Raw genomic sequence first — 26,197 nt, 5'->3', positions numbered from 1 at the left:
TACAATGTGTGTAGGGATTGAACCCATGCCTTCGGTGCAAAGGGCAAATGCTTTAACCACAAGACTACCCATGCACCTCGTTACAGTGAGTGGCGTGGTACTATTTTAATTGATTTGTAGTGGATTTTGTTGAAAGAGGAAAAAATATGTGAAAATCAATATTTTGGGTTTCGAACCAACTATTTTTTAAATTCATGTGATTACTTGATCATTGCTTGTAAATTTTGTTCACAGACAGTTGCTAATGTGCTGCTGAAATTCATGAGATACTACTGGACCATGAATAAAATAGAGTTTAACATCTCCTCGTCCGTTCTTGTGCTCATCTACAGACAGGCTCTTATCTGGGTAAGTCTTCAGTTAGAAATATATCCTGATCAATGGGTGCAAGTGACAAACTTTATTTTTATTATCACGCGCCCCAACAAAGTAGGCGGGGGATACTGAAATGGGTTCCGTCCATCCGTGTGTGCGTGTGTCCCGAAATTGTTTCCAGAGCATAACTCAGAAACCGTTTAATATTTCTCTATGAAACTGTGCATGTCTATCAGACTCATGCTGAACTGGTGCCATTTGCTATTTAGGAATTTTAGAAATTTATATTTTTTATGTTTCCATGGCATCAAGTTGGACTTAGGTTCTATAAGGGTGGTGTTCGTTATGGAGCGTAACTGAAAAAACGTTAAATACTCTCTTATAAAACTTTGCATGTCTACCAGGCACATACTGAACTGGTGCCTTTTGAAATTTAGCACTTTTAGAAATTTGAATAGTTTAAGTTGGATTTAAGTTTTAATATAGTGTGGGTTCACTTATGGAGTATAACAAATAAACTGTTAAACATTTCCTTGTCAAAAATTGCATGTCTATATATAAAGCACATACTGAACTGGTGCCATTTGATATTAAGGAGTTTTAGAAATGTTTATTTTAGAATTTCCATTGCAGCTATTTAGACATGGGCTGAGAGAAATGTTGGGTCAGTTACCTGGTTTAGGACCATAACGTGTTGAAATGGGCAGGAGATATAGATGACTTTGTCGACTATACACTTGTGTTGAACTTATAAGACAGAATAGAGTGTTTCAATGGATTTTGCTATTTTTTTGTCTATGTTTTGTCTGTAAATCTAAGCAGAGTCTCGGCAAATCTATGCAAACATGTTGAAGAATTGAGCCAATCATTTTGAACTATTGGCTCCAATATATAATATCATTTATAGTGGTATTTTCACTGAGATATATATAGAAAATCTCAACCGCATCTCTTTTGATATCAAATATATCAGCATGAGTCGTAAAAGTTTAATACTCCAAGTTTTGCCAAGGAGTTTTATACTTTTATCGATGAGAGTTGATATATTTGATGTCAAAAGACACAAGTGAGATTCTATTTATTATCCATAACTACTTCCAACTTTTTCAGTTTGTAAACGGTATGACCAGCTTCAGGGGCAGAGAGATTAGTAATGTCATTTGATTGTGACATCACAATGATCTGCAGTACTGTACAGTGATCTTGCCCAAGCAATATCTGGTATAAAAGTCAGCTTTGGATGATAAAAGTGATTTTAAAATGAGGGGTTCAAATTTGCTTAATAATGAATTTGAACCAAATAACTGAAATGTTTCTGCTGGGATGCTATGTGTGATGATTGCTTTCTGCTCGCTCCAGATTGGCACTCTGGCTTGTCCCATCCTGCCTCTGATAGGGACGCTATCAGACCTGGTGTTCTTCTTCCTCATGTACGGCATCATCAAGCACACCGGCATGCCTCCAAACAAGCGCTGGGCTCAGTCTCGCAACACAGTCTTCTTCATGACCTTTCTCCTCCTCTCTCTCATCTGCATCCTTGTCCCTGTTGCCATTGTCATTGGAAGGTAGGGTAACTGTTGTGTCTGTTGTCTTTGGAAGGTAGGGTAACTGATGTGCCTGTTGTAATTGGAAGGTAGGGTAACTGCTGTGCCTGTTGTAATTGGAAGGTAGGGTAACTGATGTGCCTGTTGTCTTTGGAAGGTAGGGTAACTGATGTGCCTGTTGTCATTGGAAGGTAGGGTAACTGATGTGCCTGTTGTCATTGGAAGGTAGGGTAACTGATGTGCCTGTTGTCATTGGAAGGTAGGGTAACTGATGTGCCTGTTGTCATTGGAAGGTAGGGTAACTGTTGTGCCTGTTGTCATTGGAAGGTAGGGTAACTGATGTGCCTGTTGTCATTGGAAGGTAGGGTAACTGATGTGCCTGTTGTCATTGGAAGGTAGGGTAACTGCTGTGCCTGTTGTCATTGGAAGGTAGGGTAACTGTTGTGTCTGTTGTCTTTGGAAGGTAGGGTAACTGATGTGCCTGTTGTCATTGGAAGGTAGGGTAACTGCTGTGCCTGTTGTCATTGGAAGGTAGGGTAACTGATGTGCCTGTTGTCATTGGAAGGTAGGGTAACTGATGTGCCTGTTGTCATTGGAAGGTAGGGTAACTGATGTGCCTGTTGTCATTGGAAGGTAGGGTAACTGATGTGCCTGTTGTCATTGGAAGGTAGGGTAACTGTTGAGCCTGTTGTCATTGGAAGGTAGGGTAACTGATGTGCCTGTTGTCATTGGAAGGTAGGGTAACTGATGTGCCTGTTGTCATTGGAAGGTAGGGTAACTGCTGTGCCTGTTGTCATTGGAAGGTAGGGTAACTCCTGTGCCTGTTGTCATTGGAAGGTAGGGTAACTGATGTGCCTGTTGTCATTGGAAGGTAGGGTAACTGATGTGCCTGTTGTCTTGTAGGTGATTGGTGAAAAACAACAAAGTAATTGTAAGTGATTGATGAAAAACAGCAAAGTAACTGTATGTGATTGGTGAAAAACAACAAAGTAATTGTAGGTGATTGGTGAAAAACATCTAAGTAATTGTAGGTGATTGGTGAAAAACAACAAAGTTATTGTAAGTGATTGGTGAAAAACAAAGTAACTGTATGTGATTGGTGAAAAACAACAAAGTAATTGTAGGTGATTGGTGAAAAACATCAAAGTAATTGTAGGTGATTGGTGAAAAACAACAAAGTTATTGTAAGTGATTGGTGAAAAACAAAGTAACTGTATGTGACTGGTGAAAAACAACAAAGTAATTGTAGGTGATTGGTGAAAAACAACAAAGTAATTGTAGGTGATTGGTGAAAAACAACAAAGTAATTGTATGATGGGAAAAAACATTATCAGTAACTCTGATCGTGGGACGATTACCTTTACACCCCCACCATAATAACATGTAAGCATTCTCATAGGTTCAGAAGAATGTTCAGAGTTTTACAGTGATTAAAGTGATGTACACATTACCAGTTGCTAACCTTGTCATTTTAAACATGGTTATTTTGATATTTCAGTCCGATTCTAGACCTGGGCACAACACACAATGCCACAGTACGCTATGGGCCATTTAGTACTGGCATCATGCCATCGTCAGCATACCAAGACTTTGTTAACAGTTTAGATGTGGAGTGGCTGGAAAAAGTGTTCATGTGGGGCATCTCGGACGCAGTGGTGCTACCCCTATTTTTCATACTTCTGTAAGTATTAACATGTAAACCATAGCCTCATTCAGGGTTTCCTGCAGTAGATCAACACCACTACAAGTCTACCACCTAGATCTATGAACCAATATTCACTTCCCAACTGGGGGCATGGGTGGCCCAGTCGTCCAAGGTGCCGCGATTCTCTGTGCAGAGTTGCGTCCGTTGGGCACGCCATAAACCTATGATTGTGGGTTCGAATCCTGGTTCACCCCGATTTTGTTTCTAGGTTTGTCAGCACCATAACTGTGCTCGTGGGTCTCACCGAAGTGGTAAACATTTGCGACCTGCATCACTTTGGGCTTTCCTCCCACATTAAGCTGACACGCCGGGATATAGCTGTAAACTGTTAAACTCACTCATTCACTCACTCACTCACTCACTCACTCACTCACTCACTCACTCACTCACTCACTCACTTCCCTACTAGATAGTTTGTAGGCAGCCGTTGTTAGTTTCCCTGTAACCTGAAGTGTTTGTGTTCCAGAGCGCTGCTGGTGTATCAGCGCAATCGCATCAGTGGGGAGGCAAAGCATGGAGTCATCCTACAGGCGGAGCTGCAACAGGTAGGGATCTAGGGCAAAATACATTACCTGGACCTCATGCTTGTCTGTCCTGAGGGAATTCCAGGGTAGAACAGGTCCCCTGCCTCTTGTACTTATCTGTCCTGAGGGAATTCCAGGGTAGAATAGGTCCCCTGTCCTTTTACTTGTCCGTCTTGAGGGAATTCCAGGGTAGAATAGGTCCCCTGTCCTTGTACTTGTCCGTCTTGAGGGAATTCCAGGGTAGAATAGGTCCCCTGTCCCTTGTACTTGTCTGTCTTGAGGGAATTCCAGGGTAGAATAGGTCCCCTGTCCTTGCACTTGTCTGTCTTGAGGGAATTCCAGGGTAGAATAGGTCCCCTGTCTCTTGTACTTGTCTGTCTTGAGGGAATTCCAGGGTAGAATAGGTCCCCTGTCCCTTATACTTGTCTGTCCTGAGGGAATTCCAGGGTAGAATAGGTCCCCTGTCCCTTATACTTGACTGTCTTGAGGGAATTCCAGGGTAGAATAGGTCCCCTGTCTCTTGTACTTGTCTGTCTTGAGGGAATTCCAGGGTAGAATAGGTCCCCTGTCCCTTATACTTGTCTGTCCTGAGGGAATTCCAGGGTAGAATAGGTCCCCTGTCCCTTATACTTGACTGTCTTGAGGGAATTCCAGGGTAGAATAGGTCCCCTGTCCCTTGTACTTGTCTGTCCTGAGGGAATTCCAGGGTAGAATAGGTCCCCTGTCCTTGTACTTGTCTGTCTTGAGGGAATTCCAGGGTAGAATAGGTCCCCTGTCCCTTATACTTGCCTGTCTTGAGGGAATTCCAGGGTAGAATAGGTCCCCTGTCCCTTGTACTTGTCTGTCTTGAGGGAATTCCAGGGTAGAATAGGTCCCCTGTCCCTTGTACTTGTCTGTCTTGAGGGAATTCCAGGGTAGAATAGGTCCCCTGTCCCTTATACTTGCCTGTCTTGAGGGAATTCCAGGGTAGAATAGGTCCCCTGTCCCTTGTACTTGTCTGTCTTGAGGGAATTCCAGGGTAGAATAGGTCCCCTGTCCCTTGTACTTGTCTGTCTTGAGGGAATTCCAGGGTAGAATAGGTCCCCTGTCCCTTGTACTTGCCTGTCTTGAGGGAATTCCAGTGCAGAATAGGGACCCAGTATAATAGATATCTGTCTGTCTGTTGTGGTGCATAAATAAACAGAACAGGTCCAAGTGGTGGTTACTTCATGCTTTCTATTTGGGGTAATGCTCTGTGGGAATTTAATGTCAGAATAGGCCCCCAGGCCCATTTACACAAAGTTACCTTGAGGCTGATACCATTACAACTCTGCATATTAAGACAAACTTGCAGTAGTCCTTGTGCTTGTTGTATGTCCCTTGGGAACTCCAGGACAGACTAGGTCACTGTACCCCATGCTTGTTGTATATCCTTTGGGAACTCCAGGATAGACTAGGTCACTCTACTCTGTGCTTTTTGTATATCCCTTGGGAACTCCAGGATAGACTAGGTCACTCTACTCTGTGCTTTTTGTATATCCCTTGGGAACTCCAGGATAGACTAGGTCACTGTACTCTGTGCTTGTTGTATATCCTTTGGGAACTCCAGGATAGACTAGGTCACTGTACTCTGTGCTTTTTGTATATCCCTTGGGGACTCCAGGACAGACTAGGTCACAGTACCCCATGCTTGTTGTTTATCCCTTGGGAACTCCAGGATAGACTAGGTCACTGTACCCCATGCTTGTTGTATGTCCCTTTGGGAACTCCAGGACAGACTAGGTCACTGTACCCCATGCTTGTTGTTTATCCCTTGGGAACTCCAGGATAGACTAGGTCACTGTACCCCATGCTTGTTGTTTATCCCTTGGGAACTCCAGGATAGACTAGGTCACTGTACCCCATGCTTGTTGTTTATCCCTTGGAGACTCCAGGACAGACTAGGTCACAGTACCCCATGCTTGTTGTTTATCCCTTGGGAACTCCAGGACAGACTAGGTCACAGTACCCCATTCTTGTTGTTTATCCCTTGGGAACTCCAGGACAGACTAGGTCACAGTACCCCATGCTTGTTGTATATCCCTTGGAGACTCCAGGACAGACTAGGTCACAGTACCCCATGCTTGTTGTTTATCCCTTGGGAACTCCAGGACAGACTAGGTCACTGTACTCTGTGCTTGTTGTTTATCCCTTGGGATCTCCAGGATAGACTAGGTCACTGTACTCTGTGCTTGTTGTATATCCCTTGGGGACACCAGGACAGACTAGGTCACTGTACCCCATGCTTGCTGTATATCCCTTGGGGACTCCAGGACAGACTAGGTCACTGTACTCTGTGCTTGTTGTATATCCCTTGGGGACTCCAGGACAGACTAGGTCACTGTACCCCATGCTTGCTGTATATCCCTTGGGGACTCCAGGATAGACTAGGTCACTGTACCCCATGCTTGTTGTATATCCCTTGGGAACTCCAGGACAGACTAGGTCACAGTACCCCATGCTTGTTGTTTATCCCTTGGGAACTCCAGGATAGACTAGGTCACTGTACTCTGTGCTTTTTGTATATCCCTTGGGGACTCCAGGACAGACTAGGTCACAGTACCCCATGCTTGTTGTTTATCCCTTGGGAACTCCAGGACAGACTAGGTCACTGTACCCCATGCTTGTTGTATATCCCTTAGGGACTCCAGGACAGACTAGGTCACTGTACCCCATGCTTGTTGTATATCCCTTGGGGACTCCAGGACAGACTAGGTCACTGTACTCCATGCTTATTTTGTATTTTGAGTGAGGTCAAGTGTTGTTCAAGTTAACATTTATTTAAATCCTGTTTTCCATGTATGCCTATGATAAATCATTTGGTATTTACTCTTTCTTTCTTTTTCAGGAAAGAGAAGATAACAAGAACTTGATGAAGAAAATAAGAAATATGAAAGTATATTTGTGAATAAGTTGAAAAAAAAGACTTTTGAAGTAAATGTTAATGTTGTCTGAAATAGGTTCAACATGCATGAAAGTATTGACTCATTATCTCAAACATGTCTATCAGGTGGTAATAAATTAATAAGGATATGTGAATCATCTGTGATGTCTTCGAAGTGCAAATCAGCTCATCTCCGGAGGACATTGTCAACTTCAAGAGAAAGAGATTTTTAGAAAAAGGTTTCAAAGACAACTTGTTTCTGTCAAGATCTCACAAATTAATCATGGCATATTAATTGTGTCACATTAATTGTTGCCTTTATCATATATATATATATATTTATTTTACATTGCATTTCTTTGTAGAACCACAGCATCTGCATGTACTGAAACACTAGTGAAATTAATGTTTGGGATGTTTCAACAGTTAAATGATACTTTCAGTAGACCCAGGTGTTCTGTAACATATTCCTTACAATCCACCTTTAACAATGTATTCGTAAGCTACACTTTAAAGTTGAAACTTAATTTTCAGTGATTTGACAAGTAAGTAGGGTTAAGTCATGTTCAGGGGATTTTATGACTGCTTCTACTGATCATCTATCAAAGGCTTGTAACTCTTGATGGACTGTTGTGGACAGCAGTCAAAGGGTTTCCATAGACTTCACACAGAAGTAACGTTTGAATAAAAATCATAATCGTAGACCTTATCACCCAGTCATAACAACTAGCTTCTTTACTGCACAACCCACATGTAATTACTGTATCAATAGAGATTTTATGATTTGTAATTTGCTGTAGGTTTTTTACGTTCCCAGCATAATTTTTTAGATTTTTTTTTTCTATTTGATTAAATTCGCACCCTTTAGTAAGAATATAATTCCCCAGCTACTTATGCTTGTGGTAAGAGGTGAGTGAATGGACCTGGTGGTAAGACTCACTGACCTGGTTGATTGCTGCCATTGTTTCTCAATTTCATGGATGGATGCTCATGGTGTCAATCACTGGATTTTCTGGTCCAGACTCGATTATTTACAGACTGCTGTTATACAGATAGAATATTGCTGAGTGAAGCATCAAACAACAAATAACTTGGAACTGGTGGCGGTTGGTGACATCTGTTCTCTGCAATGAACATATTTCACAGAAGAAAAAACAGTTGTTAAATTATCTTTAAAAAAACATAATAAAAGGAAGCCAAGAGACTTTCTTCATTTTCATAATCTGCAGTAATCTAGGCTTGCTAAATAGTTTAGACTGGCATGGACTGTATTGGATATAAATACTTAAAGGGTCTGTATGACAGACTAGAGGGTTGGGTTGGTTATTGGTTATGGTGTCGGCTTGCCACAGGGAAGATCGAGTTTCATTCCCATCCTGGGTACAAAGTGTGAAGCCCATTTCTGATGACCCACGTCCTGATAGCAGGAACAGCTAAAAGCTGCATAAACACGTCACTCTCATCTAGGGTCAAACTTCCCTAGATGTCATACAAGGCAACTCCGTTTGTTCAGTTCCATTCCTCTGACAACAAAAAAGGTTTTAAAAAGAATGTTTTATTTTTACCTTTAACTACTCAGGTCCAGTATGTGAAATACGTTTTTAACAGCACTTTCGAAACGGGCAAGCTATCTATTGTTTTAAGTACCATGCCCAAGGGCTTAAGAGAGTAGTTAACATACATGGTGTCTGAAAATGTTGTGTGTGAGTGAGTTGACATGCCTGCGTGTCATCGTGCTCCCATGATGTGTTCAGTGATTGATTTGTTTGGTCAAAATTGTATATTTACTTGCCGCCGTCAAATGACTGGAATATTACTGACTGCAGCGTTGAAAATCATTCATTCACGGAATCGACCCTGGTGACGTGAAATGGGGTTTAACGTTGCGTTAAAGATTATTGCACTTAAATAGCGACGTTCATCAGTGCTAGCCCGCTGAAATACCATGCATGCCGCAGTTTAACATGGATACCCCGCTAAGACACTATACTGAGTCCGAGCCGACCAGTCCATATTATGTATACAAGTACCATATTTGGTTATAACGCGGCAGGCGCCCTATCCACTAGGTCACGGCGGCGGTCGATTCGGCCCTGAGTGGAGACGAATCAACAGGAGCACACTGAAATACATGATACGCTCGCACGCTGCCGGTGAAGCTGTTCATTGTCACGTGGACGTCATTACTAAGATCGTGAGTGAGTTGGGTTTAACGCCGCGTTGAAAGGTATGCCAGTTGTATCACGGCGTGTCACCTTAATGTGGGAGGAAAGCCCGAAGTGATGCAGGTATCAGACGTTTTCCACTTTGGTGAAACCAACGAGCACGGGTATGGTGCTGACAAATCTAGAAATATAATCTGGGCGATCCGGGATTCGAACCCACAGCCATAGGTTTCTGGCGTGCCCAAGGGACACAACTCTGTACAGCGAATATTGCCTGAGACGACTGGATCCCTATGTCCACCACTATGATCTTGAGCTGAGTACCGCTATAAATATTACACTGTCATAGACACTATATATTTCGTGGGAAGAAATACAGGATTCACAATTTTGACATTAATAGATCGCGAAATTTATCATTTTACGACAGGTTGGAATGGGAATTTATAGAAGTATTCAGTTTTGCTCCGAGGGTTAGATACTGGGTAAAACACAATACAATAATATTGATCTCTACGTAAAATCATATTTCACCTTACCACTCCTTCCCAAAATCCTTGGCCTCTTGAGAATGTGGAGGGTATTATTTGATAGTTTCTTGGCTTGTAAACAAAACCATATCACCACGGCACATCGAAGACTTTTATGGTAATGTGCTGGTAATAATTTATGACAAATGTCATTGAATACCGCGGCAGGGGAGCCTGTGTCAGTTTATCTCGTAGACACCACGTGTTGCGCATAAAAAGAGACGGGCCTGCACAATAAGGTGTTGCACAATTCCTAAAATTAGAAAACAGTCATACAGTGTTTGGGGGTGGGAGTGTTACCGGTCGAGAAAAGAGGTGTGGGCTCTGGCCACAGGAGGTTAGAGTGACGGTGTTATAATAATAGTAACGCAGACTCAGCACTTTGCTTTTAAAGTTCACTTTACTATCATCAGATCTACACGCGGCAAAGCTTTACGCTTGAAATTGTGGATGTTGATTTCTCAATGTTTTTTGGTTGGTTTGTTTAACGCCGCACTCAGCAATATTCCAGCTATATGACGGCGGTCTGTAAATAATCTAGTCGACCACACAAACCAGTGATTAATATTATGAGCATCGATCCACGCAAATGGGATCGATGACATGCATCAACCAAGTCAGCGAGCCTGACCACCCGATCCCGTTAGTCGCCTTTTACGACAAGCAGTCACCTTTTACGGCAAGTATGGGTTGCTGAAGACCTATTCTAACCCGGATCTTCACGGGTCGATTTCTCGATGAATTAGAGGTATATGTGTAAATTAAAGATGCTTAGTTGTCAATTTATTTTTCCTCATTGCCAAATATACGTCTAAGATTCAAATATACCAGTAGATTTTCTCATGTGCCACTCATGAAAATATCAACTTTGCAGGTCACTCGCGATGAGATGAACTTATTTGACAATAACAGACAAATATACTCTATGCAGTTAGGAAACGATATCTTGTGAAAAGAATTTACCAACTTTTCATGTCAGAAACTCCTGTGGTTGAAACTTGTAAAGGATGTGCACGAATCAAAAGTGTCGAGTTATTTGCAAGACGAAATATTTTGCGTTCCTAATTATTTTTGTAGAAAGCTTGCTTGTTCGTTGTTTAAAGCCAAACTGTACGATGGCGGTGTGTAAATGATTGACTCTGGAACAGTCAATCCAGTGACAGACATCATGAGCATCGATCCAAGATGGCATGAAATCAACAAAATCACCTAGCCTGACTACCGATCCAGATATATTACAATTCCGGCAAATAATCAACTGCCATTTTACGCAATAGGCCTGATCTCGTTTTACAGGGCTGCGGCTGGATAAAAGTGCATAACAATAGCGATTGTCAGCCAAAAGGATTAGTCCTAGACAAATAAATTGGGGAACTGATTTATCCCAAAGATCAAGAGCGAGTGAGTTGTATCTTACGACACTTATTCCAATATTACCGGGATCTGGTGGTCAGGCTTGCTGACTTGGTTGATTTCATGTCATCGTATCCCAATTGCGTGGATCGATGCTCATGATAATAATCACTGGACTGTCTGGTCCAGACTCGATTATTTACAGACCGCCGTCATATGGCTGGAATATTGCCGAGTGCGGCGTTGGACAACCAACAAACCAATATTCCAGCAATACCACGGCGGGGGACACCAGAAATGGGCTTCACACATTGTAACATATGGAGAATCGAACCCAGGTCTTCGGAGTGACGAGCGAACGCTTTAACCACTAGGCTACCCCACCGCCCCCAGAGTAAAAATCGAAGTACATGTAGTTTCATGTTGTAGTTTGTTTGTTTGTTAGTTAGATTCGCTATCTTGTTCAGTGCGAGTGTGTTCAGTGCAATGTAATGAATGTGGCACCAGGAGTATGATTCAGTACTATAATTAGAAACGACAGTCATGTTGACGTGGCTGAGTGAGTCGCTCAGTATATATGATCTCACGAGTCACAGCTTATTAAATGATACAGTTCTATTTTAACCTAAAGCCTCCTTATTTGAAATAAATAGGATCTTCGTTAAATTCAGCATTATAACGTTTGAATCTAATGTATCTACATCAGCGGTCCCTATTTCCAAAAGCGTATCTCACCGTGGACATTCCGGGGCAGAATAGGTCCCTAGTAGTCTCTGTTGGCCACCCTCTCCAATGGCTCCGTGCACAAGCTGTTCAGCTGACAGTCGGGTTTAGAAACGTTGCCAAGCAAGAATGAAGGACTTACTCTTCCAACATGGCGTCATCAAAAAGCATCGTTTTAATATACATCCCTTTTCCTATATCGTCCTAATTTTAGGCTCTCAATTACAACCAGAACACAACACAATATCATTAATACGAGTATTTTGTAGATTTAGAATTGCATTACAGAAATGTCTATGAGGATACAAGGGGCGAAACTACCATTGTAGCAGAAAAGCAATTGCTTCACCCTAAAAGAAACAATCTTATTACACACAAAAAAACACAAGTAAACCTCAAGTTACCATCTAAGCAGTAAATTATTGATTTAAACTCTACATGGTCGAACGTGATATTTATTGTCTAACTTGAACATCGGAATCTTCACAACACACTAGGATTTTAGAGGTAGATGGTTTGTGACGTGAGCAATTCGCGATCACAGTTATTTTCATTATAATGATAGGTCGGCTCGCGTTAAAATATGAACAAATAAATAACCATCACATACATTATCTATTCGTTTTAATGATTGAATGAAAGTCGAAAATGTGTTAGTGAAACACGTACATATGTAATTCTAATAAAATATATATATGAAATTACTGATATTTGTTGCAAATAAAATGTAACATACACGGTCCCATATCCAGGAAATAGAATTTAAGAGCATATGATTTTTTAATTTTTTTTGGAGGGTAGTGGTTGGGGGGTTGGTTTTGCTTACACATAAATTAGCCTAGTTGCGCCTCTGGTTACTGCATTCAACAAAAATTATATGTAGCACATGCATGAGATGTCTGGTCCCGACTCGATTATTTACAGACCGCCGTCACATAGCTGAAATATTGCAGCGTTAGACAACAAACAATCATATTACTAACGCAAAAATCTGTGTCCGCACCTGTAACCTTGAGGACATGGGGCGGGGGGGGGGGGGGGGGGGGGGGGGGGTGTTTGGTTGGTGTAGTATAGTCAACATCAAATGCATCGCCACTCCTTCGTTGCGATAACGTGAGAGAAGAGCTAATTGAGTACGCTGATGCATGGCTAACCTGCATATCAGTTACCGTCGTTTTTTGGAGTCTTTACAAGAATGATCACATATATCCGGTCCAATAGTTTCACTGTGTTTTCTATCAGCGAAAAGTAACTCCATATTCGGCGAAGTACATGTACCGACATAGGTACAAGTAATTTACTGTGTTTGGTGTAATATCCTTAAGTAAATAAAGCCCGTGTGTACAGCCTTGCCCAAAGATAGTGTTGTGTTACTATTGCCATGTAAAGTAGCACATACTAGTCCTACAATACTGCATATCCCAAGCAGGATCACACACGACACTGGCTGGTCCAGAGGGGGGTAGCGGTATCCCCTACTTTCAGACACTTGACATGTTAACTGCGGCGGCGGCCAAGTTCCTTCGTGATTTAGTGCACCCTTCTTTTTTTCAAAAAACCCTGAGTTACTTCACTTCATAGCATATTATTTACTTAGTTTGTTTGTTTGTTGTTAAACGCCGCACACAGCAATATATACTGAACCGCAAAAGAAACGTCACCATGGATAGATATATGAGAAACCTTATTTGTCCAAACACTGTAAACATACTTTGAGACATATTAAAATGATGAAACTTGTCAAAACTGATCATCAAGGTTGAAATTACAGTGTCAAATGTTCTTAAAGTGAAACACAACATAAGTCTCTGAGACAATGGAGTCACTCACTCACTCACTCACTCACTCACTCACTCACTCTCTCTCTGCCATCTGCTTTTGTTTTTTTATCATCAAATTTCATTTTTCCGTAAAATGTCAAATTTTTGAAACCTTGACCCAGATATTTAAATAACAACTTTTCATGCAACTTTTCATTTTTACTTGGGGTGACGTTTCTTTTGCGGTTCAGAATATTAAATATATGACGGCGGACTGTACATAATCGAGTCGGGACAGACAATCCAGTGATTGATATCATGAGCATCGATCTATGCAATTGAAAAACGATGACATGCATCAACCAAGTCAGCGAGCCTGACCACCCGATCCCGTTAGTCACCTCTTGCGAGAAGCATAGTCGCCTTTTACGGCAAGAATGGGTTGCTGAAGACCTCTTCTACCCCGGATCTTCACGTGTCTTATTTACTTGGTGTTTTACTATGTGTGTTGTCCCGGATACCTGACAATCAGCATCATGACCGTCCGGTTTAGAAGGGTTCAATGGACACGCGTGGATCTGTATAACTGAAGTCCAAACGTATTGTTTGTTATTCTAAGCTGACAGGGACGCAGGTGGCCAAGTTGTCTTAGGCGCCGCCATTCACTGTGCTGAGTTGCGTCCCATGGACAAGCCAGAAACATGATCGGGTGTTCGAATCCCGGTTCGTCCCGATTATGGTTGTAGCTTTGTCAGCACCATGCTAGTACTTGTGTGTTTCGCCAAAGTTTTCAACGTGTAAGACTTGCATCACTTCAGGCTTTCCTCCCACATCAAGCTGACACGCCGTGATATAACTGGAATACTATTCAAAGTGGCATTAAACCCAACTCACTCACTCATTCACTGTTTTAACCTGACGGCATAGAATAAGGCGGTTTAGAATTGGTATCCAGCAGCCAATGCTTGAACGATGCGACCAAGTGTATCGGGTGGTCAGGCTCGGTGATGTAACTGATTGCGTGTCTTGACGGTATGGATCGTTGCTCATGCCATCGACCACTGGTCTGCCATGCCCATAGTCGGTTACATGCAGGCCGCCGTGACAGAGCATGAATGAAGTCGGTCTCCCAGACCCTAGAGAATATATTCAAAAAGGAGTCCAACTCAAGTCTAGAATGATTTGGCAAGTCTAGACATCATCTCTGTTCTGGGCTCATTTTGGATTTGATTTAACATTTAGTTTTTGTTTGTTGGTTGGCTGGTTAACGCCGCACTTATTGATATGAGCTCTATCGCCGCGGTCTGTAACCAGACATTGCCGTGAATGTTTATCGATCTAGGCAATTTGGGTACGATGAATCCCATCAACTAAGTCGGAGAGCCTGAGCCCACGATCCGGTTATAGTCGCCTCTTACGACGAGCATTGTTGCCTTTTGTGACACACATTGGTTGCTGAAGACGTATTCTAACCCGGAGCTTCACGGGTCTTTATATTTAAGGGATGTAGATGTTTAAACAAGATAACTTTATTTCTGGGACTAAATGACAGACTAGCATGGATGTTCGCAACAACAAATTAACACGTACAGAATGTACGTGGCTGCACTGAGGACACGTTTTCAACTGCATGCGGCTTCAGCGACGACTATTTACAAGCTGTACACGACAACAAGTGTGTGTGCGGCCACAGAGGACGGGGCAAGGAAAACGTGTTCACTGACAATACCAGCTATCCCTTGAACCTTGCTCATGCGCTCACAATTGACATCTCCAGATACCATTGCAACAATGAGCACGCCTGTCGCTCTATAGTCCGTTTCGACATTAGGTATACACAATCTGATCCATTCAGCACCGCTCGCATCTTTCCGTATCCAATTAAAGAAGGCTCTTCTCCTCCTATTCGACATCACTCCGATGCAGCCTATGTTTGTACTAGCCATTTTTCCGTACCACGCATAGCCCTGTTTATTCAGTGTCATATGCACAGTAAACATAGTCCTAACATCATGCTTCATTTAATCATTCGTTTTATTGTAGTTGCAATATGATTTGTACAATGAGATGAAATCTATTTAAATATTAATGTAAATTTACACATGGGTAACAGATGTGCTTGTTGTTCTCTCCCTGCAATATCAACATGACTACACGTACAGTATAATTCTGCCAGATGATGGTTTATTAGACCTAGATCCGTGTTCGTGCATAAAACACATGTACAATGACCGGGTTTGTAGCGCGTCCTCTCTCAACTCCCCCCCCCCCCCCCCCCCCCCCCCCATTACGCACGCACGTACGCACAGACACACACATACACACTCTCCATTACGTACGCACGTACACACACACACACACACACACACACACACACACACACACACACAGCTCTATATACATTATTCATTTAAATCACTAATTTTATTGCAGCTGCAATATAGTTCATACAATGAGAATATAAATATTCAGGTAAATGTATGTCAACAAATGAGTAACAGGTAGGTTTGTTGCTCTTTCCCTACAATTTTCAACATGGCTACATGTACATACTTATTTTGCCAGATGGTTCATTACATCTAGAACAGTGTTCGTGCGTGTAACACAATGGCAAGGTGTGCATCGCGTCCTCTCTCAACGATCCCCCCACCCGACTACACACGCACGCACGTACGCACACACATACACTCACACTCACACACAATGTCACTCACACACTGACTCACTCAGTCACACTCACACACAATGTCACTGACCCACTCACTCACACACAGTCACACCCACACACAATGTCACTGACCCACTCACTCACACACAGTCACACCCACACACAATGTCACTCACTCACTCACACATTGTCACTCACTCACTCACTCACACACAGTCACACCTACACACAATGTTACTCACGCACACTGTCACTCACTGCCTTGGTTACTCATTAACTACCTCCCTTATTGGTTAGATAATCATTAACGTTTAAAAAAAAAAAAAATTCACGTAACGTAATAACGTCACTCTGTTAAGCGCGCACGCATATTTCAAAAGAATTATTATTTTGTAAGGGAAAGTCTAAACAAGTGTTTTTCAACTGCGGCACCAGTCTGGCTGACGAGTTACACATCTATAACGACGTAAACTATTCACTGGAGAAAACAGTGTCACTGTGCTGACATCTTCCCTCACTCACAGACCGACTCGTGTCACCACAAATGCGTCTGATACGATCGATGACACATGTAACATCTGGACCCCCTTCAGCACCCGACCATGCGTGGTTGCATGTGCCTGCATTTTACTGAGACACCCCGGATACACATAGCCCCTTGGTCTGTAAGATGCTAGAACTCATTGCAGAGTTACGTCCCTTAACAGAACAAGGAGCTGCTGGGTTTGAATAGCAGATTATCAACAATTGTCGCTCAGCTCCATGCCCATGCTAGTAGATTGAACAAAAATGCAGGGTAAACATTTACGATCAGTTTCGCTTAACGGCTGACATGCGGCGTTAAAACAAATACCTTTCGTACTTAAGTGGAGAATCTGCATCAGAATGGATGCCCTAGTAGACCATTCTTGTAAGAGCCAACGAAAATTAATATCTTGTGATAAAGCTCCGCTACCTGGGTGACTGTTTGTCATAGTATCCCGATTTTGTGATCTTTTCATCTGACTTCGGTTACTGATGTATCTAGGGGCACGGGTGGCCCAGTCGTCTAAGGCGCCGCGATTCGCTGTGCAGAGTTGCGTCCCTTGGACACGCCAGAAACCTATTATTGTGGGTTCGAATCCCTGTTCGCCCAGATTATGTTTCTAGGTTTGTCAGCACCATACCCGTGCTCGTGGGTTTCACCGAAGAGGTAAACGTCTGAGACCTGCATCACTTCAGGCTTTCCTCCCACATAAAGCTGACACGCCGCAATATAACTGTAATACTGTTAAAAGCGGCGTTAAACCCAACTCACTCACTCACTACTGATTTATCTCGTAGAGCTCGAGTATTTTCATCCCACCATCATATAGCTTGGGTGCTGCTGGCTGAGGCGTTAAATGGCAATATTCATTCCTAACTGAAACGTCACAGCACCACGTTTAGCTTTTATGATCGTTAAACGCTGTACACCAATTAACCCGTAGTCGTTGCTAAGTTTCTGTAAGGAGATTGAAGGTATGGTGACATCGTGGGTTTATAGTGCGTCCGTTTATATTTGTACAATGTGAGGACAAACACGTGATTTCATAAAAGGTTCTTTGGAAACACACAGTTCAGTATGACCCATGTGTTGTAGGACAGAGTAGATCTTCAGTATGACCCATGTGTTGTAGGACAGAGTAGATCTTCAGTATGACCCATGTGTTGTAGGACAGCAGATCTTCTGTATGACCCATGTGTTGTAGGACAGTAGATCTTCCGTATGACCCATGTGTTGTAGGACAGAGTAGATCTTCAGTATGACCCATGTGTTGTAAGACAGTAGATCTTCCGTATGACCCATGTGTTGTAGGACAGTAGATCTTCAGTATGACCCATGTGTTGTAGGACACAGCAGATCTTCAGTATGACCCATGTGTTGTAGGACTGAGCAGATCTTCAGTATGACCCATGTGTTGTAGGACAAAGCAGATCTTCAGTATGACCCATGTGTTGTAAGACAGCAGATCTTCAGTATGACCCATGTGTTGTAGGACAGTAGATCTTCAGTATGACCCATGTGTTGTAGGACAGAGTAGATCTTCAGTATGACCCATGTGTTGTAGGACAGGGCAGATCTTCAGTATGACCCATGTGTTGTAGGACAAAGCAGATCTTTAGTATGACCCATGTGTTGTAGGACAGAGTAGATCTTCAGTATGACCCATGTGTTGTAAGACAGCAGATCTTCAGTATGACCCATGTGTTGTAGGACAGAGTAGATCTTCAGTATGACCCATGTGTTGTAGGACACAGAAGATCTTCAGTATGACCCATGTGTTGTAGGACAGAGTAGATCTTCAGTATGACCCATGTGTTGTAGGACAGAGTAGATCTTCAGTATGACGCATGTGTTGTAGGACAGAGTAGATCTTCAGTATGACCCATGTGTTGTAGGACAGAGCAGATCTTCAGTATGACCCATGTGTTGTAGGACAGAGTAGATCTTCAGTATGACCCATGTGTTGTAGGACCGAGTAGATCTTCAGTATGACCCATGTGCTGTACGACCGAGTAGATCTTCATCCTGTCAGGAATATAGATATTTCGTAAACATAGGCAGCACATATCAATAGAAAATTATTTTCATTGTCAGAGTATCCACAGAGGCACATTTTACATATTTATATATACTGCCGGGCAAAAGAAAGTATAGTCTTGAACACTGGATTCCCCAAGCAATTACACACGTTATCAAATCGTCACAAGTTTAAAACAGTCGCTGCCAAATTACAGTCCAAAACACAACTATGAAACCAGTATACATCAAATACATCACCATTGTTTTGGTTCATTTTCAGCCAACATCAAACATGGATGTATACATGCTTCAGTCCGACAGTATGTTCATAGCTGCATCTAGGACATGATTACTTGTAAGACTTTGCCGTCGCAAGTCTCCGTCACTGAAAGACCCGGACTCATACCGCATACGAGTACATTTGGGATGGAGTTGCTTGAACGCCGCTTTGAACATTATACAATTTATATCACGGTGTGTCCGCTTAATGTGGGAGGAAAGCCCGAAGTAATGCACGTCTTTGACGTATGATCCTTTGGTGAAGCCAACAAGCACGGGTGTAGAGATGACAAACAAAGAAACATAATCAGGACGGACTGTGATTGGAACCAACGATCAAAGCTTTCTGGCATGCAACTCTGCCGTCGAATTGCGGCGCCTCAGACGACTCGATACCACTGTTCCATTGGTCGTGCCCATTGCAATACTATCCTTATAATGAGTTTAACTATTACAGCGATTGCAATCGTACGAATACCGGCGATAGTCAGCCTGACTTGGCCCGATTGTTGAAATAAATATCGGTTGAAACTACGGAAAATGAAGTGAGTTAGTGAGTGAGATGGCTCTCAACGCCTTTGGGTTATAACAGTATTATATCACGGTAAGCTTGATGTGGGAGGAAAGACTGAAGTGATGCAGATCTGAGACCGCTTTGATGAAACCCACGAGCGCGGGTATGGTGCTGGAAAAAACTAGAAACATAATCTGGGCGAATCGGGATTCGAACCCACAATCATAGGTTTCTGGCGTGTCCAAGGACGCAAATCTGCACGGCGAATTGCGACGTCTAATGCCCCATTTCCCTACGACCACAAATATCCCGAATCACCACGAACAGGAAATTTTTCTGGTTCGTGGATAAATCTCAAACATTTCTTGAAGTTCTTTAATGAATCTTATTTGATTCCCAAACATTCGTACAGTTCGTGGGAGTTCGTCGAATCGGCGAGAAAGTTTTTATTTATCCAAAACTTTCGTGGAAGGGTCCCCGAATTGCAATTTCGTGGCTGTATCGTAATTTATTCGTAATTAATTCTTGTGTTCCGTAACAGCTTGGTAATCGACATCCCGAAACAGCCACGAATGTCCCGAGTCAACTACAAATCATGTAAGAATTAAGTAAGAACAACATGTGGCATATTCGTAACTTAGTCGTAGGTGATTCTCACACTTCGTGCATGATCCGTACATGAATCTTGTAATTCGTACATGTTTCTTAACCCATTCTTGGCATTCTTAATATTTTTCAACCCGATGAGCCACGAAAGTTTGCATCATTGGCCGAATCATCACGAATTTCGAAAGTTTCCGATTCGGGGTGATTCGAGATATTCGTGGTCGTTGTGAAAGGGGGCATTAGACTGGGCCAACCGTGCCTCCGAAAATAGAGGCACCCCTGTCAATGTTATAATATGTCAAAGCAATTCATGAAAATGGTATCAGTTCACCTTTCAGATAAATCATTTACATGTTTGTGTTGTAAATTTACGATATCACTTCATAATTTTAATGTTGATATTCTCCATAAAACAAAAGATGTTAAAGCTAAAATGCCGGGCAAAAGAAACTATACCCCCTGTTTGATGTTGACTTAAAATGTGATAGTTGAATTTTAGACATTAAGTTTGCAGTGTTTGGCGACTGTGTTTCAGCTTTGATAACGTGTGTCATTCTTTGGTCAAATTCAATTGTCAAGTATAACTTTTCTTTTGCCCGACATTTTGTTCCCGCTACTTCTATCGTTTGTGTATCTGGGCCCACTTGCACAAAGCGATCTTGTCGCTAAGATGATCGTAACTCCCATGCTTTAACACAGGCTTACAATAGTCGCAGCGCTAAGATCGCTTTATGCAAGTGGGCCCAGGTGTTCCATGAATGTTTTGTGTGTGAAGGTACTACACAGCTTAAGAATAAAATGCGTATCATATTACATATTGGGACCCCCACCCCCCCCACCCCCCCACCCCCCACCCCCCCCCAAAAAAAAAAATACTAAAAAAAAACAAAAATCAAAAAAAAAAATATCAAAATAATATGTACTTTACTAAGAAAGTGCCATGTTTATATTCATATTGTCAATATGATTAAATGTAAACACTGCGAAACTGACGTTCATAAGCGTATGGACGACACATGTTGATGTTCATGCTATTTTCACGAGACTATTTATTCTTGAAAGGACGTAAACACTGGCAGACTGTTTCCACATTCCTGGGAAAACCCCAATGGAATTCCCTGGAATGAATGAATTCAGAACCGCTGAACACAGAATGAGGGCTAAACATTGTAGGAACCGATGTTCATACAGTTTGACCCTCACTCTATGAAGGTTCATACACCAATGAACCCAAACAAGTGAAAGTAATTTCTTAAATGAAATGGGCGGTCGGGTAGCCTAGTGGTTAAAGCGTTCCCTCGTCACGCTGAAGACCCGGGCTCGATTCCCGAAATGGGTACAATGTGTGAAGCCCATTTCTGGTGTCCCCCGCAGTGATATTGCTGGAATATTGCTAAAAGCGGCGTAAAACCATACTCACTCACTCACTCACTCTTAAATGATATTATGATACACTTGAAATGCTTTCTCCGTAAACAAGTTTCTATATCACATGACCTAGTTGTACAGTAGTTAATGTATCTCTAAACTTCAACAAAGTTAATGTTATTAATCGATTGTAATTATTAGTACCTTGCGGCACTGTATTAGGTATCTTATACTCAATATATATCCATCTGTCTGTGTTTCTGTAGGGGCATCTGCACTCTTTTCTCTAACCACATTTATTCTCGTTGACAGTAGCAGACAGACAGACAGACAGACAGACAGACAATAGTTTATTAACGTCTAACGTCTGTACATACATAAAACAGCTTTGTACAACTTGACACAGACAGAATGTACAGAACCCTTCAATAGAATTATGAGAGACAAATTATCATAAAATGTATAAATAAATGATATAAAGATTATATAGTAAAAAGTTATCCATATAAAAGATGTTTTCTACGATTAAGAATTAAAAAGCAGACTTTGGCAAAATTAAACAAAGTTTGTCGATATCGCAGCGCCCCGCTCCGTCCCAAGCGTCCTTGACTCTGCAGTAGGTTGCGGAGGCGCGGTACAGTGGGCCAAGCCTCACTGATGGGAAGGGAGGGTCCTGTCGTTAAACACGGCGACTTAACGTCTGTGATATCAATTGATAAAACGTCATTAAAAGATAGGAAACCCCTTGGCAACTGTGTACTTTTACAGATCTAATATTGATTTCACTCTATGTATGTTAATATTTGTTCGATTAGGACGCGCATACTGAACTAGGATATTCCAGATATGAGACGGCGGATTGTAAATAATCGAATCTAGACCAGACAACCAAGTGATGGATATCATGAGCAACGTCTCACGTCTTCGGGGTACGATGACATGCAAGATGGTACGATGGCGTCACATTGGTTTGCAAAGCAGTGTGATGCAATGTCGTTATACGATATCACCTAGGATCACATGATCTCACCCAAGCTACATCGCCTGTGGAAGTCAGTTTGGGATCATAAAACACGATCAAACGATTACGGGAAAGTGAGTTAGTCCAGCTACGCCAGGTTGAGGCTAAAAAAATGTATACTTCTCCCACAGTGCCCGTACACATGTGGGGAATCGAACCCTGGTTTTAACGTGATGGACCAACGCTTAAACCACAGGGCTACCCTACAGTTTTTATGAGAGAATGAGGTATAAAATTTAAAAAAAAAGTTATATACGACTTACACTATACAAGACATCAAAACAATTTATTGCTTGCTTAAAGCATAAACATTTATGAGACCTTTAATGTTATTAGCTTTGGAGGAGAGGATATAAACTAAGGGCAAAAGAACGTATACACCTATGATCGTGTCTAGAAAATAAAACAAACAAGAAATGGTTATTCGATGGTGATGTATTTGATTATAGTTATGTTTTGGACCCTAAAGTGTGCGACTGTTTTCGTGGCATCACGCACGCACGCACGCACGCACGCACGCACGCACGCTCTTATAACACTTCCATAGCGGCGTGCATGCACATGTGTGTGTCTGCTTGTGCTAGTCCGGATTATGTCGATTTAATAGAACTAGCACACTAAGACACCATGCCGCAGTTTAACATGAATACCCTACTCAGACTCAGTATACTGACTCAGAGCCGACTTTAGCCCCGTAATGCCGAGCGCCAGGCAGGGTAACAACAAATTACGTCTTTTGGTATGACGCGCCTGTGGATCGAACCCCGGACACTCCGCGCTCAGGGCGGCCGCGCTACCACTAGACCACGGAGGCGGTCCACTATAATAGGATTCTGGTACGCCTAAGGGACGCAACTCTGCACAGCTGCGATGCCGTAGAGGACTTATACCCCGTTCACATGCGCAACATTTACTAACGTAAGTACTTTTGTACGTGTGTAACTACACATACGTGTGTATATGTAAATTTACTATGCGTTCACATGAAAAGCAAATGTAAATTGTGTAAAGCACACATATTCGTCAGTATGTTTACGACTTTCAACACAAAACAGGTTGTTTTCCAATCAAAGTTGAATGAGAAGAGAGTTACTTCACTGAAAATTTTCGCGTGAAGCAACATGTGTTTGCTGTAATTTGTACACAAAGTTTTGACTCCTTGTAACCAAAAGAAAACACCGTCCGCTCAACTCTGTATATACGCATAAAAGTTGGCAACTGTTGACAATTTGTTTGGTGTTGGCAAACGAACAGATAATAATTAGATCATCCTCTTACGTTAACATAAACGTTCACATTGCAACATATACACACAGTGCAAATTTTACATTTGCACCTGCTCCAGACGTAATGCAAATTTGCTCCTGGTGTAAATATACACACATGAGAAAACGCGTTCACAAGACAAGTATACTCACGTATGTATTTCTACACACGTATGCACATATACACACATGTATATGAGGCGCATGTGAACGGGGTATTAGACACCCGTGTGCCTTGTCCCTACTGCCTTGCCTGAATGCATATATTTAATTCAAAACGGTAAGGACACAGAATAATCAGTATCGATGATCTGCCGAGATAGAATCCATTGGGCGCAAAAGTAGTGATGAAAATGATATGAATGGATCGATGCCAAAAACCTGCTCTACTGGAAACACCAGTCCCTCATATAATTACCCCAAAAAGGTAAGTGTTTGCTTGTTGTCTAACTCCGCAAACAAAAATACTTCTGCCGAACGACGACGACTTGGAAACAATCGATCATCCCAAGCCGTGGTATATTTGCATGTCATGAAGGCTATTGTATAACTGTGGCAGGTTTATGGACTGTTGCAAGATTTGTATTATGTCCGTGTGGTTCAATCCCCGCTTGCTGAAGTGTTAATATCTTACTCATCAAGGTCACCCCTGGTAATAATCGATTCTACCCCATGCATTATAAACCGCTGTTGTATCGATGACTAATCAACGCCCCAGAAGCTGGCACCGTGTGGGGTGCTCGTGTACTCTGGTGTGGTAGGGGATTACCGGACTGCTGCATCATGGGAATGTTTGTGTAAGAATCTTAGAACAGCATTTCAATCACATGCTAGATAACACGAACTAAAATCAAGGGGCGAATTTTAGGAAACACGATTTTTGTGAATTTTCATTTGACAGTTTCAACTCATTGTCTCAATAACTCCTATATTTTTCTAAGGACCAAAATAGCCGTATTTAGTCAAATATGTGACCCTTGATAAATGTTGAGAGGTACACATACAATTACTGAATTGTACCGGGTATCACTGCGAGTGGTTTAGGTGAAATTAGAGAACTTGAACGGTTTTTCCCGGTGGGGTAGCCAATTGGTTAAAGCGTTCGCTCATTTCGCCGAAGGCCCGAGTTTGATTCCATGCATGGGTACAATGTTTGAAGCCCATGTCTGGTGTCCCCCGCCGTGATATTGCTGGGATATTACTAAAAGCATCTTACCGAGACAAGGGTGTTAACTGACCATAAACGTCTAAGAAATTATCGCATTATTATTTACATTCAGGAATTCATGGGCACACACAGGGGCGGCGGGGTAGCCTAGTGGTTAAAGCGTTCGCTCGTCACGCCGTAGACCCAGGTTCAAATCCCTCACATGGGTAAAATGTGTGAATCCAATTCCTGGTGACCCTCGCCATGATATTGCTGGAATATTGCTAAAAGCGGTGAAAAATATACTCACTCACTTGAGTTACGACCGACCCAATGGTTTCCGGGTATTAGTGAGTTAACTTGTCCAGTTGTTGTAAGCAAATCAACAAGTCTAAAACAAACATCGATGTTAAATGACATATGACTTAAACTGACCTGTTTCCTAGAACATAACTTGAGTGAGTGAGTCTGGTCACGCCCCATTTGATAATAATCTAGAAAAATATCACGGCGGGGGACACCAGCAATATCACAGCGGGGGACACCAGCAATATCACGGCGAGGGACACCAGCAATATCACGGCGGGGGACACCAGCAATATCACAGCGGGGGACACCAGCAATATCACGGCGAGGGACACCAGCAATATCACGGCGGGGGACACCAGCAATATCACAGCGGGGGACACCAGCAATATCACAGCGGGGGACACCAGCAATATCACAGCGGGGGACACGGCGGGGGACACCAGCAATATCACGGCGAGGGACACCAGCAATATCACAGCGAGGGACACCAGTAATATCACGGCGAGGGACACCAGCAATATCACGGCGGTGGACACCAGCAATTGGATCCACACATTGTACCCACGAGGTGTATAGAACCTGAACCCATTTTATGCGTGGCGTGCGAAAGGATTAATCACAAGGCCACACGACCGCCCGGCCATAACATAAATAAATTGATAGATATCGACTAAATTCGCATGTCAAGTTGAAGAGCAAGGGGTAGGTGTTACGTAGCGTTGAGTAGAATACCACACACATGACAATCCAGTGGACTTAACGCCATGTTCCCATGTCGCGGGAACCAACCCGGGTTTTCGGCGTGACGTGCAAGTCCTTTAACCACTAGGCCACCCCACCGTCCCCTTAGACCATAAAGCAAGCTAAAGGTCACATTTCCGTGCTTCACACACAGTTAAACACAAACACGAAAGAAGTCCTGGTTAAACAAAATAGAAATATACTATAATTAGA

At 42.4% G+C, this 26,197-nt stretch overlaps 1 protein-coding gene across 1 annotated transcript in view; it reads left to right on the top strand.

Moving 5' to 3' along the window:
- LOC139464261 (transmembrane channel-like protein 7) overlaps window positions 1-7,014 on the top strand; it is a 34,140-nt gene extending 27,126 nt beyond the window's left edge. The window contains exons 14-18 of the mRNA XM_071245783.1: window positions 235-348; window positions 1,675-1,880; window positions 3,358-3,540; window positions 4,031-4,109; window positions 6,955-7,014. Coding sequence (XP_071101884.1) covers window positions 235-348; window positions 1,675-1,880; window positions 3,358-3,540; window positions 4,031-4,109; window positions 6,955-7,014 — 642 coding nt within the window. The remainder of the gene's footprint in view (window positions 1-234; window positions 349-1,674; window positions 1,881-3,357; window positions 3,541-4,030; window positions 4,110-6,954) is intronic.
- The last annotated feature ends 19,183 nt before the right edge of the window (window positions 7,015-26,197 follow it).

This window comes from Haliotis cracherodii, unplaced genomic scaffold (assembly GCF_022045235.1).
Source record: "Haliotis cracherodii isolate W230 unplaced genomic scaffold, xgHalCrac1.p SCAF_17, whole genome shotgun sequence".
Classification (NCBI taxonomy): domain Eukaryota; kingdom Metazoa; phylum Mollusca; class Gastropoda; order Lepetellida; family Haliotidae; genus Haliotis; species Haliotis cracherodii.
The sequence above is the reverse complement of the archived record's forward strand: the minus strand, read 5'-3'. Positions and strand labels throughout refer to the sequence as shown.